Source organism: Zootoca vivipara, chromosome 6 (genome assembly GCF_965207765.1).
Source record: "Zootoca vivipara chromosome 6, rZooViv2.hap1.1, whole genome shotgun sequence".
Lineage (NCBI taxonomy): Eukaryota > Metazoa > Chordata > Lepidosauria > Squamata > Lacertidae > Zootoca > Zootoca vivipara.
In genome coordinates, this window is record NC_142589.1 from 81,184,188 (window position 1) to 81,201,201 (window position 17,014).

Sequence of the window (17,014 nt, forward strand, 5' to 3'; positions counted from 1 at the left end):
GATTGTAAACCGCTTTGACATTTTTTTTCTTTAAAATATAAAGCGGTATAGAAATGAAATTAATAATAATCAAACTCCATTGCAGAAAAAGGTGCCCAGACATTCTGTTGTGGTGACCGTAACCCAGGTTTAAGAGTTTCTAACAATGAATTCCCAGCAGGACTGTGCTCTTAGGAGCTTGGCTGAGACCTGGCTCACCTGCGGCCTTTGACTCCCAATGTCCCCCCCCCCCTGACTTACTGGTTGTGCTTTGGGGTGTGAGTTGTCATTCAGCAACACCTGGAGGGCCTGCATGTTCCCTATCCCTGCCTTGGAGAGATGCTTGCTCCCCACTCAAAACACTTTGGGGGGGGGGGGAGGTGCATGCAAAATGAAAGCAGGTTGGCATGAGCCAATAGCTGCAGAAAAGTTCTTCCTCCGCACGGTGCAGAATTAACCGCCACAAACTGGGATGGTGCCCTTGGTACATTTTATTACTGGTTTCCTATCCCACCCTTTCTCCAAGGAGTTCAAGCTGGAGTTCCTGGTTCTTTCACCACCTCATCTTATTAGCCTCACAACAGCCCTGCGAGGCAGGTTAGAAAAAGAGGTGGTGGCTGTCACCCAGTGAGCTTCATAGCTGAGCGGTGATTTGAGCCGTGGTCTCTCCCGGGTCCTAGCCCAGCACTCTAACCACTACACCGCACTGCCTCAAATGCCCACCATTTATGTTGGCAGGGAGAGCTGGTCTTGAACCCTTCCTGCTTCCCAGGAGCTCCTTTGGCTTAGCAGCCGTTTGGTCCGCTCAGGAGGGGTGGGGGTGGGAATCTCCCCTCCCGGCCACCAACAAAAACACAGAACAATGGGAGATCAAGGCAAATTCCAGGAAAAGCTGCCGGAAGCTCAGTGAAACACGCAGCTTGCTCCAGAGTTGCGCAATCTCCAAGAGCGCTCCTGTGCGCTCTGTTTTAAAAGAGGAGCACGCACTTGGTGCAGAAGGGCTGGGGGCTGATGGGAGATGTAGTCCAACACATCTGGGCGGCACCACGTGGGCTGGGGCAGGCTCCTCCCCCGCCAGTGTAGTCCGCGGACGGAGCAGCCTTTCTCAGCCTCGGGTACCCCCCCAGGTGCTTGCTGGACTACAACTCCCATCATCCTTAGCTAGCAGAACCACTTGGCCAGGGATGATGGGAACAACACATGGCGACCCAAAGTCGAAAAAGGCTGGTTAGAGTGCCGGAATGGGAGCTGGGAGAGACCAGGGTGCAAATCCCTGAGATGGACTACAAAAGCTCACCCTGGGGCGGGGGTGGCAGTCACTCAGCCCCTCTCAGCCCTAACCTACCTCGCAGGGACGGGTTGTTGCTGAGAAGCAGGGAGATTTGAACGATTTGCGCCGCCTTGAGCTGCTTGGGGAAAAAGGTGGGAAATTTAAATGCAACAAATAAATAAATGACCCAGGACAGCTACCCGGTACGGAGCCTGTTCGTTGCCCAACGATGCCCAAGGTCAAGAGGAGCCGGAGGCGGTTGCTGGCTCTTGCGGGGGTGAATATGGTGCTGGCGAGGCCAAGATGGCAGGTTCGATCCCCGTATGGGACAGCTCCATATTCTTGCATTGTACGGGGTTGGACTAGATAAGTGGTTCCCAACCTTTTTCTTCTTTTTTTGCCATGCCCCACCTGAGCACCTCTAAAATCCTGATGCCCCCCCCCCTTGTGACATATAATGCACATTAACTGTTAACAACTCATTCTCGAATTGTCCCCCTTAAAAATCAAATTGCCCCCCTGTGGGGCGTGTGCCCCATGTTGGGAACCATAGAGAATCATCAAACTGGTCCTTTCCAAATCTACGATTCTGCTAATCCGGATTACCTATGAGCCAGGCGAGAAACAAAGAAGGGGCGGGGCTTGGCCATGGCCCCTCCCACACAGGGAGGATCCCCTCCCTACTTAAATCCACCTCCCGCTCGCACGCGCCTTTTGGATACCTTCTTCGAGGAGATACGCGAGCCGGCGCTGGAAGTGGGTTAGTCTTGTTGCCTTTCTCCCCCCTGCCCCCCTGCTCATGTTCCCACCCCTACCCCCCACCTCCCGCCTTCAGGGGAGGCCATAGAGCCGAGCCGCGCACTTTACGCGGAGACTGGGGAAGGGGCGCGCAGAAGCAGCGGGCGCCTCGCGGTCGGTGCGCCGCGCGCAGCACATTATGTTTGAAGCGCCCCGGGGCTTAAGGAGGGGTTTCCTCGTTTCTCCCTCCCTCTTGTCGTTTTAACTTTTTGTATGCCTTAAAATCATCTCCGATTGTTAGCATAGATCCGTCCAGTCATCTTTCACAGAGGTCCTTGGGGGTCGGCTCCCCAAACTCTGCTGCCTTTCACCGCCAGACCCCCGTTCTTTGCCTGGCCCCTTTCGACCTTGTGCTCATTGCCCAAATGGCTGTCTAAAACTCTTCTTGCTGAAGCTTACCATTGTAAAGGTAAACTGGCACCTCCTTATATATTAGTAAAGGTAAAGGGACCCCTGACCATTAGGTCCAGTCGTGACCGACTCTGGGGTTGTGCGCTCATCTCGCATTATTGGCCGAGGGAGCCGGCGTATAGCTTCCAGGTCATGTGGCCAGCATGGCAAAGCCGCTTCTGGCAAACCAGAGCAGCACATGGAAACACCGTTTACCTTCCCGTCCGTCACAGGGATTCGAACCTCCGACCTTCTGATCAGCAAGCCCTAGGCTCAGCGGTTTAACCCACAGCGCCACCTGGGTCCCTTCCCTTATATACTAAACACGCATTATTATTGTTATTTGGGAGCCCCATTACCGGTTTATACATTAAGTATATGTCAGCGTCTTCTTCACTGCACATCTTTAGGTGCCGGAGCGAAAATATTTCTCTTTGGTTGATCAACTTTTGATGGCTTTTAAAATGTGTTTGTGGGAGGGGAGATATTGGTTTGGTTTTATGGCGTATTTTGTTTTCTCGTTTTGTATTTTTCTGTTCTGAAGCACCCTGCGGTCTTCAGATGAAGGGCAATATACTACTACTACTACCACCACCACCACCACCAATAAGTGAACTTACTCCCCAAGGTTTGATTTGGAGCCCAGGGAAGAGAGCAAAGGTCACCAGGGAGCTTCACGGCTTAGTGGGGGATTTGAATCCGTGACTCTTCCCTGGTCAGAGTCCATTTCTCTCCTTCTCCATCTTTGAGCCATTGATTGGCTTAGCCCTGGGGTTGTGTGTATTGTGGTTCTTGTGGCGCAGTGAGACTTTCGCCTTGATTGCAGGCTGGAAAATGGGCTTAAAAGCGGACCTTTTTCGGAGCCCAAGTTGCTGCTCCCTGTTGCCTTCTTGCAAAGGGGGTGGGGTGGAAAACAGCTGATGGCACATGGTTAGTCAGTGGGGCTGACTTCTGAGAACTGGAGGAAAGGGGGAACTCCTCTGTGGCTAAGACTTGCCCAAGAGGCAGGCCTGTCATGAGATACAAGAAGTTCTTCACTGGAAAATGGCAGGAGTCAGGAGAAAGTCTGCACCATCTGGACTGTTCTATGGAGGCAGAAGAGCATGGATCAGGCCAGTGGCCTATCTATCCTGTTCTCAAAGCAGCCAGTTAGATGCCCCAAAGGGATGCCTGGGAGCAGGACCTGAACACAGGTTCACTTTCTGACAGTGAGAGCTGTTCGACAGTGGAGTGGCCTCCCTCGCAAGATGGTGGACTCTCCTTCCTTGGAGACATTTAGTGGTAAGCAGAGGTTGGATGGCCATCTGTGAGGGGTGCTTTATCGGAGATTCCTGCATAGCAGGGGGTTGGACTGGATGGCCCTTAGGGGTCCCTTCCAACCCTACACTTCTATGATTCTCCCCTCCTGTGGTTTCCAGCAACTGGTGTTCAGGATGGTGTGGTGGACTGGATGAGAGGGGCTGCTTGCCTGTTCTGGGTGGGGTTGAGCTCCCTCTGAAAGGTTCAGAGTTGGGGTGTGTGTGTGCCCCTGGATCCATCTTTGCCTCTGGAGTAGTAGTAGTAGTAGTATTTTGTTATTTATACTCCGCACATCCGGCTGGGTTTCCCCAGCCACTCTGAGCGACTTCCAACAAATTATTAAAAATACAATAAAGCATCAAACATTAAAAACTTCCCTAAACAGGGCTGCCTTCAGATGTCTTCTAAAAGTCAGGTAAATGATTATTTCCTTGACATGTGATGGGAGGGTGTTCCACAGGGCGGGTGCCACCACCGAGAAGGCCCTCGGAAGTGGACCCCGGTGTCCGGGCTGGGTGATGGGGGTGGAGACACTCATTCAGGTATTCTGGGCCAATGCCGTTTAGGGAGCTCATGTACCCTCAGTGGCAAGGAGTGCCTTTGACATCAACTGCAGCTGTTCTTGGACCAGGGATGGTCTGTCCACGGTGATCCATGCACCGGCAGCCTTGATTATTGCAACACGCTCTTTGCAGGGCTATCCTTGGACCTGGTCTGGAGGCTCCAGCTGGTGCAGAATGCCACCCCTGGGTGGCTGTTGGGGAGAAAGTATTGCCAGCACATAATTTCGGTGCTCAAAAGTTTGCACTGGGCCAATGTTCTTGTTTTACTCAGCATGACTTTTATAAATTGCTCTAATCAGGGCCAGATTTAGGTTTGATGAGGCCCTAAGCTACTGAAGGTAATGGGGGCCCTTTAAATGACCAGCTGTCCTTTGTCGCCAACAATTTTTTGCTGTTTTCTGTGTTGAATGTATGCTATATGGTAATTTATTGACCTAATAGGAGTCTATGGAACCCAGGTGGCGCTGTGGGTTAAACCACAGAGCCTAGGGCTTGCTGATCAGAAGGTCGGCTGTTTGAATCCCTGCGACGGGGTGAGCTACCGTTGCTCGGTCCCAGCTCCTGCCAACCTAGGAGTTTAAAAGCACTTCAAAGTGCAAGCAGATAAATAGGGGGGGGGGGAGGTAAATGGCGTTTCCGTGTGCTGCTCTGGTTCACCAGAAGCGGCTTTGTCATGCTGGCCACATGACCTGGAAGCTGTATGCCAGCTTCCTCGGCCAATAATGCGAGATGAGCGCCGCAACCCCAGAGTCGGTCACGACTGGACCTAATGGTCAGGGGTCCCTTTACCTTTAATAGGAGCCTACACAACACAAAACATTCTTGCTGTATGTAGGTTTTATTTTAATTGTTTATCTTATATTTTGGAAATGTACATCCAGTTTTTTTCCTTTAATTTTTTTGGCGGCCCCATGAGAGTGGGGCCCTAAGCTAGAGCTTGTTTAACTTGTACGTAAATCCGGCACTGGCTCTAATGATTAATTGGATCAATGCGATACTGAGAGCCAGTGTGGTGTAGTGGAAGTCTCTCAGCCCCACCCACCTCACAGGGTGTCTGTTGTGGGGGAGGAGGGGAAAGGAGAATGTTAGCCGCTTTGAGACTCCTTCGGGTAGTGATGAAGCGGGATATCAAATCCAAACTCTTCTTCTCTTCTTCTTCCTGTCCAGAAAACCATCTCCCAGGGCCCAACACTTTCTTTCTTTCTTTCTTTTCTTCTTCCCTTTATATACCACCATTATCTTCCAAGGATCTCAAGATGTACAGTGGTACCCCACAAGACGAATGTCTCGCGCAACGAAAAACTCGCAAGACAGCGTTTTGCGTTGCACGAGGCGTCTCACAAAACGAAGTTTTATACGGCCGTGCTTCACAAGATGGGGATCCGCTGCCATTGCCGGCCCAGAATTTGCCCCCTCAGCAGCGCCGCCGCGCGCTTTCTCCCGCTCACCTCGGGCCGGCCTGGGATCGGCCCCTCAGCGCCGCCTCTGCTGATCAGCTGAGAAGCGGGTACAGTACAGTGTACTGAGTGTGTGTGTGTGTGTGTGTGGAGGCAAGACAAATAGGAATGCATTAATTAAATTTCAATGCATTCCTATGGGAAATCGTGCCTCGCAAGACAAAATTTTCGCAATACGAAACGACTCGCGGAACGAATTAATTTCGTCTTGCGAGGTACCACTGTACATGGTTTGCCTCCTCCCCATTTCACCCTCCTCACAACCCTGTGAGGTAGGTGACTAGCCCAAAGTCACCCAGGGAGTGGGGATTTGAACCCTGCTCTCTCAGGTCCAACACTCTTAAAACCCTTTATGCCACACTGTTTTCATTGGCCTTCCTCAATTGGGTGCCCTCTGTGTGTTTCGGATGTCCGGTCCCTTAGCTGGCGCAGGGTGAGGTAGCCCAACCCTTGAATGCTGAGTCTAGGTGTTTCTCGGGCATGCAAATATTGATCCCTTCTTTCTCCTCCTCTGCCACAGGGTCCTTGGGTGACCTTTGACCTTCCTCCCGCAGGTGTTGCTCCTCCCTTGCCAGAGCTGATGCTCAAGATGTCCTGCTCTCACGGGAGGACCACAAGAAGCCTCTTCGTCTGCCTGGCTCTCGTGACTCTGGGCGACACCCGACTTTCCTCGCGGAGAAAAGGTGAGCATCCTTGGCGGTTCCTCTGTGTGTTTTTATCCTCTGGCATCAAAGCAGATGGCTGTGATGGGATCTTTGTCTAGACTGAGCAAGGTTTCCCCAACTTGGGTCCCCAGCTGTTTTTGGACTACAACTCCCATCATCCCTAGTTAGTGGGACCCAGTGGTCAGGGATGATGGGAGTTGTAGTCCAAAAACAGCTGGGGACCCAAGGTTTGGGAAACACTGAGATTCCAATTTTTTTCAGATTCCCCACCCCCACCCCACCATTCCGTAAACTCATCCTCATAAACCTGCCTATTAAAAAAAAGCATTGTTCCGAATAGCGGTTTGCATAACCCACTATGGAAGAAAATAACTGTAAAATTCAAAGCAGTAGCAATTAATTGCACATTGATTCAAGGGTTACTGTACATCTGCGATAGGTGAAGCTTTGTGCATTTAAGTTATACATAAATATGTTATGCTACAAATTTCCTTTATGTTTTTGTCAGTAAAAAATGTGCAAATATATATTTTTCCATGCAGTGTTCTCTGCTGTATGTTGTGTTTATAGCTACAATATTAGTGGTGGACGTGCAAAAAGGCTAGAGCATTCTGGGAAATGATATATAATGAATTGAAAAAAATGTTTAAGATAACTTTTGTTAAAAAACAACAACCCAAAAAGCCTTTTTAATAGACATTACAGGAGAAGAAATACCAAAAGACTGTTTATGTATGCAACGACAGCTGCAAGAATGCTTTTTGGCCAACCAAGGAAGAGTGGAGAGTGAAAACGATGGACTATGCCAAAATGGCGAAAATGACTGGGAAGATCAGACACCAAGATGATAGTAAATTTAAAGAAGAATGGTATAAATTCATAGAGTACCTTAAGGAACAATGTAAACATTTAAAGACATTAGCGATGCTCATTATCGCTAGCCATTGGGCATGCTGGCTGCAGCGACTATTCCGTGCCCCTAAGCTGGTCTGCTGCCCTCTGGAAGATGCTGCCCCACCCAGATGGACAGGCTTGAATGTCGAGTGGCCGCCTGTCATCTATGCTTTAGCTCAGGTTCCTGCATTGCAGGGGGTTGGTCTGGATGACCCTTGGTGTCCCTTCCGACTCTACAGTTCTCCCAATTCTGTGTGCAGAGGAGGGTGACTGAGACGATCAAGGAAACAGAGTCGTATGAGGAATGGTTGAGGGAGCCGGGTCTGTTTCAGCCTGGAGATGACTGAGAGGCGACATGGGCATCCAATGAATGTTGGAAGATTTAGGGCTGATAAAGTACTTCTTCGCATTGTTAAACCATGGAACTCTCTCCCACAGGAGGCACTGATGCTTCACCAATCTGGCTTTTAAAAGGGGGTTAGGCAAATTCCCGGAGGTCTAGCAACAGTTCCTAGGCATGATGGCTCTGTTCTGCCTCCATGGCTGGAGGCAGCGATGCTTCTGAATGCCAGTTGCTGGAAACCCCAGGACAGGAGAGGGCTCTCATGCTCGGACCCTGCTTGCGGATTTCCCACAGGCATTTGGTTGGCCCCTGTGAGAACAGGATGCTGGACTAGACAGACTTCTGGCTTCATACAGCAGGAGGGTTTTCTCATGTTCCTGTGGCCATGTGATAGGAGAGCCATCTTCAAATTTCTCAAGGGCTGTCGCATGGAAGATGGAGCAAGCTTGTTTTCTCCTGCTCTGCAGGGCAGGACTCGAACCCATGGCTTCAACGCAATAAAGGAAATTCTGAGATTAGTAAGAACGTACGTTGTTTGACAGTGGAATAGAGGACTCTCCTTCCTTGGAGGTTTTTAGGAAGGGTTTGGATGGCCATCTGTCAAGGAATCTTCAGCTGTGATTCTTGCATCGCAGCGGGTTGGAGTGGATGACCCTTAGGGTCCCTTTCAACTGGTGGCAATGATTCGACCACTACTCTGATCAGTACAGTCGTACCTTGGTTTTCAAACAGCTTAGTTCTTGAACATTTTGGCTCCTGAACGCCGCAAACTCGGAAGTGACTGTTCCGGTTTGCGAACTGTTTTTGGAATCCGAACGTCCGACGGGGCTGCCGATTGGCTGCGGGAGCTTCCTGCAGCCAATCAGAAGCCACGCTTTGGCTTCCAAACATTTTGGAAGTCGAACGGACTTCTGGAACAGTTTCCGTTCGACTCCCAAGGTACGACTGTACATGAAATGGGGTGGGGGGTGGGGAGGCGCCTTCCTACTTCCCCTCTTGCTGATCACCTGCCTGTTGGGCGGCCGCCCCCTGGCTGTCGGAAGCTGAGAGAGGTGTGTGCATTGCCTTCTTGGTCTGCTTGCAGCTGGCTCCCCTGGGGAGACCCCTGGCTCCCTCTCCCCTCTTGGGAACAGGACTCAGGTGGAAACTGAGGTCTTTCCTTGTTGCATGTCTTGGAGCTCAAAACCTCAAGGGCCAGAGAACAGAGCGGAGTCGCCAGTCGGAAGCCGTCAACTGAGGCCGTTCCTCATCTGCATTCCCAGGACAAGCCAGCCTTGCTTCATGCCAGCACATCGGCTGCCAGAAACGTTCGCAGAATGGGGTTGTTGCAAGTTTCTTGAAAAACAGGTGTGTTGCAAGCTGAAGTTGGAGGCTGCTTTGGTCACAGGAGTTTGATCGTAGACTTCCTGTCAGCAACAGCGCTGAGGCCGAAATGCAAAACCGGGAAGAGGCTCGGCGAAGGCGGCACCTTCCTTTTTTTATCCCGAATTCGTGGATTCCCTGTTTTGCAATGTGTCTGTCTGCAGGGGTTTGTTGCCACACTGAGCCGTTACGCGGAATGAGGAAGAGAAGCAAGCTCTGACGTTTCATTGTGTTACGTGATTCTCTATTTTGTCTCTCTGTGCTCCAGCTTCCGACACTTGCTGGGCACTGCCCACTCTCTCTGCCCGCCCCCCGGTAAAGGTTTTTTTTTAAAAAAAAATCATTGTTAAATGTGTATAAAACAGAGGGAACAATTACAGGACTAGAGGAAAAACGGAAAGTTGAGAAACGAGACTATGGAATGAGGCACGTAGAATGAGTAGAGCACATGGCTTAAAATAACACACACAAAAAAACCCGTGTAAATAATATCAGCATTATCTGATTATAAAGTCTACTTCCAGATTTGCCAGGCATGGGACAAGGGGAGTTTTGAAAATGATGATTTCGTTGTACATATAAGGAAGGACTGCCAAGTCATTTAAAAACCACCTGGAGGTTCTAGTCCCTGTTGAAATCTCAAATGATGGGTAATTTTCTCCATTGTGGCTACATTCCAGAGTAAGTGGTACCCAAGCATCTGGTGCAAGATTTTGGGCTGCTTTCCACCGAGTAGCAATTACTATCTCTGAGCTGCCAAGATCATATATAACCCTCTGCCAATGGTGATCTTTGCAATTACAGTGGTACCTCGGTTTATGAACACAATTGGTTCCGGAAGTCTGTTCATAAACTGAAGCGTTCATAAACTGAAGCGAGCTTTCCCATTGAAAGTAATGGAAAGTGGATTAATCTGTTCCAGACGGTCTGCGGAGTACTTAAACTGAAGCGTTCATAAACTGAAGCGAACTTTCCCATTGAAAGTAATGGAAAGTGAATTAATCCGTTCCAGATGGGTCCGCGGCGTTCATAAACCGAAAATTCATAAACCGAGGTTCCACTGTATGAGTGTTTGATAGATTTTGGCTCGGTCGGCAGAGCATGAGATCATTAATCTCAGAGTTATGGGTTTGAACCCTACGTTGGAGTAAAGATTTCTGCATTGCAGGGGGTTGGACTGGATGACCCTCGGTGCCCCTTCCAACTCTACAATTCTATGATTCTTGAAAGGTGAGCTGAATTCTCCAGCCAGCATTTTTATTTGTATCCCGCCCTCCCCGGCCGAGGCCGGGCTCAGAGTGGCTCACGTCATAAAAACAACACAAAATGCATTAAAAAAACGGACATCAATTAATTAAAATACATCTTAAAGTTAATTCAGATGAGTTAAAATCTGGGCAGGTGGCAATTACCATGTTTCCACTGATCATGCAAGGACTTGTGAGCGGGTTGGAGGCCTCCTTCGGGCTTGTTTTATACCAATTCCCATGATCCCTATCTAAGTGGACCAGTAGTCAGGGATGATGGGAATTGTAGTCCAAAACATCTGGAGGGCCAAAGTTTGGGGATGCCTGTTTTATACATCTTGCAGGTCCTGTGGAAAGATGTGAAATCCCACAGGGCCCTGGTCTCACATGGGAGAGTGTTCTACCAGGCCGGGGCCACAACCGAAAAGGTTAGAGTCTTGGACTTGGACTTGAGAGAGACCAGGGTTCGAATCTCTCCACAGCCACGAAGCTCACCTTGGACTGCCTTTCAGCCTGAATTATAGGGAGATATGAACTTCCCAGTAGCCTGGACCTAATCTATATGGGGCAGTGGTTCCCAAAGTAAGGTGGGGAGGCAGTAGGATTACTTAGGAGGACACTGAGAGGTAAGGGGGCAGTGGGATTGGGGGGGGGGTCTTGGAGGGGTACACAACTTCCAGGCTTTGAAAAGCTGCTATCATTGGATCAAGTTCATCTATTTTGTTGAATTCGTTAAACAAAGTAGTTTTAATTGACTTTTTGCATAAAATGTGCAACTAATTGGTACTGTTTTGAATTTTATTGCGTGATAGTCTGAAAAATGCTTTTTTTGTAGATTTAGGGTGAGGGGTGATGGGGATGAGCTTATGGAACCAAGGTGGAGGCAGTGGCCCCCAAAGGTTTGGGAACCACTGGACGCAGAGACTGGACGAGGGCTTTATAGCTCATAGCCAGCACTTTGAAATTGTCTTAGAAGTTATAGAATCATAGTGTTGGAAGGGGACCCCAAGGGTCATCTAGGCCAACCCCCTTCAATGCAGGAATCTCCCCCCCCCCCCCGCCCCCAGCGTAGGACTCAAACCCACAACTCTGAGATTAAGAGCCTTATGCTCTACCGACTGAGTTATCCCAGCTTGTCTGGATGATTCTCTCAGCTCCTTAGATGCCTTAAGGAAGCTATTTTTTAATATCCTTTAATATCCTTTTAGGGCCTGTTGCAAGGTCTCTGTTTCTTGTGTCTCAGGAACTGGGCCACCGCAACACACTCAGGGATTTGGGGGGCGTTGGGCTTTCGAAAAAGCCAAGCTATGGGTTTGCCCATTTCCTGTGTGCTTCATTAGATCTTTTTCCTCTGACTCCAGGGTGTGTACCACCAGACCCGCCCGCTCACAGCACCTACCGATGCCAGGCCCCCCTATGCCAGGAGCCTCCCCCAGACTCGATCCTGTTCAAACCTGAAACGGTGCTGGAATTCTACTGCCAACCTGGATACGTCGCAACCATCACGCCAGCCCTCGCCATCTGCCAAGGAGGGCAGTGGAATATGTTGACAGACTTTGCTTGCATGCCCCAAGGAAGTAAGTGCTGTGATCTCTCCCTCTCCCTCTCCCTGCTCCCCCACCCAGAATCAAAATGCAAAGGGAAGAATAATTTGTGTATCCGGTTTGCCAAATCAGAGATGACCCAGGAACAGCTCCTTGAGGCTTTGACTGACTCCCCTGCAAAGGAAGGTTGTGGTATCTTGTTTTTTTTTTTTTAAAAAAAAGTTCAGTCCAGAGTTTCCCAAACCTTGGGTCTCCAGCTGTTTTTGGACTACAGTTCCCATCATCCTTGATCACTAGTTCTGTTAGCTAGGAATGATGGGAGTTGTAGTCCAAAAAACACAGCTGGAAACCCTGGTTTAGAGAAATAGTGAGGAAGAGGGGGACAGGATGGGAGTTTATAAAATGATGCATGGTATTCAAGAAAGAGGGCAGGGGACAGCTTTTCTCCCTGTCATGTAACGCTAGAACTCGTGGGCACCCAGTGAAGCTGACCGTTGGGAAATATCGGGGCAGACAAACGCAAGTCTTTCTACGTCCAGCATATAAACTGTGGAACTCACTCCTGCAGGATTTGTGGAGGAGGAGAGGGCTATTGATGGCTCCTAGCCAGGATGGCTGTGCTCTGCCCTCCATAGTTGGAGGCAGCAATGCTTTGGCATCCCAGTTGCTGGAAACCCCAGGAGGGGAGAGGGCTCTTGTGCTGGACTCCTGCTTGTCGTGTTTCCCAGTGGCGCATCTCCTTGGCCACTGAGATAATAGGATGCTGGACTAGATGGGCCACTGGCCCGATCCAGCAGGCTGTTCTCATGCAATATTTCAAGTGGTGTGTGATCCATGGTGCTGGGTGCATGGCTAGCATTGCACCCCACATCCTCTGAAGTTGCAAGGGAGGCTTCTCCTTGTGTTGCCCGGTCGGTGTGTCGTGGCCCAGTCCTGAGTGCCATTCATACAGGATCCAAAATTCGGATTCCCTGGGCTCAGAAATCAAGCCTCTCCACGGTTTGGTCGCCATCTTGTGGACAGAATCGCAACAGCAGTTCACTCTGTCACCCAGAGTTTTGCAGGTGGCTGGCATTAGCTGCCAAGGAGAGGAAGAATCTGACTTTGCAGATGGTTGTTGGGCTCAGGGATGATGAGTCGACTTGCAGTCCAGCAACATTTGCAGGGCACCAGATTGGCTGTTCCTACAGCCACTGGAAAGGAGTGTTCAAATTTTAATCCCGGGGATATGAATTCAGACTCATTCTGATTCGCATTTATTTGGGTCCAATTTATTTGAGAGAGTTGTCTGCTTCGCAAAGTTGCTCAGGATTGGGTTGGGGGCCTTAGCGAGCCAACTTTCAAGTATGCAAGCTTTTGAGTCCAACGGAGTTCTTGGTCTATTGGCAGCGGTGGGTGTCGGCTGCCCTGCTACAGTATAGGGATGGTTGCTGTTTATTGTTGCTGCTGACCTTGTGTGTAATCGTCCTGCCAGGGCCCTCAGGGTGGTCTAAGATTTAAAATATTCCAGCAGCGAAATGAATCTCAGTGTTCGGGTGGCAGAATGCATGCAGGCTTCTCAAACACACCACCCCTGTTAGGATGGGCAGCTGGCCTGGATGGGCCAGTTTGGGTCGTTCCTGTCACCAGACATTTTTGACACCTCTTGCCCTAACCTTGATTGGCGCACCAAGAGGCAGCTTGCCTTATTCTTCCATCTGTGTAGGTCTGCCCTCCCTGTTCAGTTTTGGGCACTGATACCCGCAATCCTTAACCAACAATTTCCCACCTTCCTAAGGGTCTCCATTAAAATCTCTCCTGCCTCCTCACCCAACCCCTGCAGCTCCACGTCCTGACGCCTTCCTCTCCGCTGCCTCCGTCCCCGTGGTGCTTGCTGCCGCCGTGGTCTTTTCCGCCATCCTGGTGACGGTTGTGGCTTGCGTTCTCCTGAAGACGAGACTCCACGTCTGCCGCTGCCTCAGGTGAGTGTGAGCAAACTCCAAGGGTGGATCCTGTTTGTAGTGTGCTACCTTACACTGTCAAAGTGTATTTATTTTACAGTATGTGTTATAAGGGGGGGGGGAACTGCTCCCTTTTCCTTATGGGGTATCCAAGAGCCTGTATAGAGTCATTAAGTGGGTTCCCTATCAGTAGGAGAAAATAACAGAGGCCAACTAGAGAATATTGAGAAGCAAAGTAGCTAGTAAGCCTGATCTTTATTAAACTGTTGCAACAGGGTCCCCACTCACCACATGCAGGAGGAGGGAGAAGGAACCCAGAACAATGGTGCGCAAGCCCTTATATAGATTCTTGAAATTGCCCACCTTGTAGCCCAAGACCACCCCCCAAAAAAACATCATACATACATCATAGAAGGAGGTGATCTACAGCAGAAATCCTGCTTTTCCAGGATACCTGCTAATGGTCACTGATTGCTTTACTTGGGCAGTTTGGCCATTCTTTTGTGATGGTAAATACTTTAATTCCTGAATCCAGGTCACAGGCTCACCCTTTTCATACACAAATGTGTCCTTAAGACGGGATTTGCAAGCAAAAGACAATGGGGAGGCTTTCCCCATTTCCCTCCCTTCCTGCAGAGGAATATTTGAGGTCATTGGGAGAGTCAAAATGGCTTCAGGATTGCTCTCCCGTGCTATTTCAGAAACATGGCTCATATATTTAGATATGTGTGCATTTATGAATATTTAATCTATATTTGAGACCTTAAAATTCTTATAACATACTCAAGACTGCTGTTTTAAAAAATGAATAGCTGCATACAGATATTTTTTTAAATGAATAGATTTTCCCTTTTTACACACCTTTCCTCCCTTTTGCAAGCTGCGGGGGTCACACTTTGCTCGGGCTTTTAGAGAACTTTGGTGCAAAGACCCTCACGGTGCTGTTTCTCCCCCCCCCCAGTTCCTATGAGCACCTGGACGACCAGTGGGAGCAAATAGAAGAGCCTGATGTGCCGGGACTAGACTGCAGCGGAGGCCCCCTCCCCTCGTACGAAGAGGCCGTCTCTGGTCCCACGGGGAGCCCACGGCTTTCCCAGGAAGCCTGGGCCCGCCCAGATCTCTGCGGCCTTGGAGAGGAGCCCCCTTCCTATCAGGACTCCTTAGGGGCAGCTTCTGCTGAATCTGGATCTCCCCCAGCAAGAGAGTCACCCTCCCAGCTCCCTGCACCACTCTTGCCCCCAGGTGTTGGAAAGAAGGACGGTCCTTAGCCCAGGTTCCAGGGCTTTTGTTGAGTCGCCTTGGAGCTCCTCCACCCCTTTCCAAGTGGCTCCTTGTACAATCTTGGGGGGATTACGGGGGTGCCCTAAGGAAGCGCTGCTATTGGAGGGCTGCAGTGGGCGGAGCGATACATCCGCCAATGGGGGACTGAGTTGATACCCCGGACAATGGCCCTGCGGCAGTGGAGCCATATTGTAGATTCATTGGGCTGCTTGGTTTTCCGTGTCGGGACGCAAGTAGGAATTCTGTCCTGAAAATTCTTGGTTTGTTTGGTGGTTGTTTTTTTCTTAATTTACGTTTTCATTTTATTTTAAAGCCTTTTTTAAAAATTAATTTTATTTCCCAAAGCAAAATGTGAGTGTTTGGATATAGGGGAAACTCATTGTTCCTTCTCTCCAAAGCCTTTATTGCCTGCTGTGCTCAGAAATCACACAGCTTGGATGGAGGCTGCATTGTGTGCTTGGAGGGGACCAGTTTGGACCTGCCACGGACTGGTCCCTTGCCCCAGTTATGGATGGAAGTCTTGGCCCAAATGGCTCGGGGGGACCGGTTCATATATTGACTCCCTCTGCTGAATTTGGTTCTGCAGGAGCAGACTTGTGACTTTGCTGAAGAGGCCAGCCTGAAAGCAGTATTGACATTTGCAAGAACTCTGGGTTTATCGGCCCACGTTGTCTGAGTGTACACTCTCCGATATACTTTCGAATGCTGGTTGTGGTGTTCAGAGATTTATTTTTTAAAAAGCAATTAAAACTTGATTCATTCTACACTTGTGGATTATTTTTTACATCTGCCTAGAGCAGAAGTCAGCAAACCTTTTCAGCAAGGGGCCGGTCCACAGTCCCTCAGACCTTGTGGGGTGCCGGACTATATTTTGAAGAAAAAAAAATGAACGAATTCCTTTGCCCCACAAATAACCCAGAGATGCATTTTAAATAAAAGCACACATTCTACTCATGTAAAAACACACTGATTCCCGGACCGTCTGCAGGCCGGATTTAGAAGGCGATTGGGCCGCATCCAGCCCCTGGGCCTTAGTTTGGGGACCCCTGGCCTAGAGTTTGTGGACGTTTTGGGGGAAAAAAATCTGCAAAGCGTTAAAAGTCGGGACCGGGATAAGTTCCGGGGTGTAGAAAGCCCCCCCCCCCTGATGTACTTATTACAAATTGTTTCTGAATGGCTGGTTATATAGATGTCGGCCCCGTGTGCAGCAGCTGGGGGAAAGGCAAATTCCATGCGAGAGATCATTAGGAAAGGAAGTGAATATCAAACTGCTGATGTCATAATGCCATTGTACAAATCTAGGGCGCAGCCTCATTTGCACACAGTGTACAGTTCTGGTCACCTCAACTCAAAAAGGATATCGCAGAGTTGGAAAAGGTTCGGGAAAAGGCAACCCAAACGACCAAGGGGCTGGAGCGACTCCTGTGAAGAAAAGTTTGCAGTGTTGGGGGCTTTCTAGTTGAGAGAAAAGGCGAGGAAGAGGCTACATTTATAAAATTCTGCATTGCAAGGAGAAAGCAGAGAGAGAGAGAAGCTTTTCTCCCTCTCTCATAACACACCTATATAAAAAAATACTTCTTCAGTTTAATTTTCCTTTCCTAATGATGGAATTTGCCTTTTTCACAGTCGCCGCACACTGACTTTGCCTCTTCTTTGAGCTCTCCGCTATGACCCCCAAGGTCTCGTTCCCGGCCCACCACTTCCAGTTCAGACTCCGTAAGGGTATATGTCAAATTAACATTATTATATTTTTGCTCACTTTACCCTCGCTTCCGTTGAATTGCTTTTGCCATTTTGCTGCCCGTTCTCTCCGTTTGGAGAGGTCCTTTTGGAGCTCTTCGCAATCTCTTTCCGTTCTGATAATTTAGTGCCGTCGGCAAAGCTGGTCACCTCACACTGCTCAACTCCAAATCCTCTATGAACAAGTTCCAAAGCACAGGTCCCAATACTGATTCTTGGGGGAGGCTCAACCCCTAACCCTA

General features: G+C 49.5%; 1 protein-coding gene across 6 annotated transcripts; it reads left to right on the forward strand.

Annotated features, from left to right (window-relative positions):
* Positions 1-1,176: 1,176 nt before the first annotated feature.
* LOC132592247 (sushi domain-containing protein 4) lies at positions 1,177-15,796 on the forward strand. Of its 6 annotated transcripts, none has more exons than XM_088672838.1 (5): positions 1,177-1,559; positions 6,277-6,439; positions 11,629-11,844; positions 13,634-13,772; positions 14,713-15,796. In XM_088672838.1, exons 1-5 carry the CDS (start codon positions 1,479-1,481, stop codon positions 15,017-15,019), a joined length of 906 nt encoding a protein of 301 aa, XP_088528964.1. In that variant the 5' UTR covers positions 1,177-1,478; the 3' UTR covers positions 15,020-15,796. The 6 variants fall into 6 exon arrangements, with proteins under 6 accessions (XP_088528964.1, XP_088528967.1, XP_088528965.1 ...); XM_088672841.1 differs by having other exon boundaries at positions 1,461-1,559; positions 6,311-6,439; XM_088672839.1 differs by lacking the exon at positions 1,177-1,559 and adding an exon at positions 1,933-2,009 and having other exon boundaries at positions 6,311-6,439.
* The last annotated feature ends 1,218 nt before the right edge of the window (positions 15,797-17,014 follow it).

Coding starts and splice junctions, on each gene's coding strand:
- LOC132592247 (XM_088672838.1), top strand. CDS start 1,479: ATGCCCAAGGTCAAGAGGAGCCGGAGGCGGTTGCTGGCTCTTGCGGGG. Junction 1,560..6,276: donor TGGCGAGGCCAAGATGGCAG/GTTCGATCCCCG, acceptor CCTCTGCCACAG/GGTCCTTGGGTGACCTTTGA. Junction 11,845..13,633: donor TGCTTGCATGCCCCAAGGAA/GTAAGTGCTGTG, acceptor CAACCCCTGCAG/CTCCACGTCCTGACGCCTTC.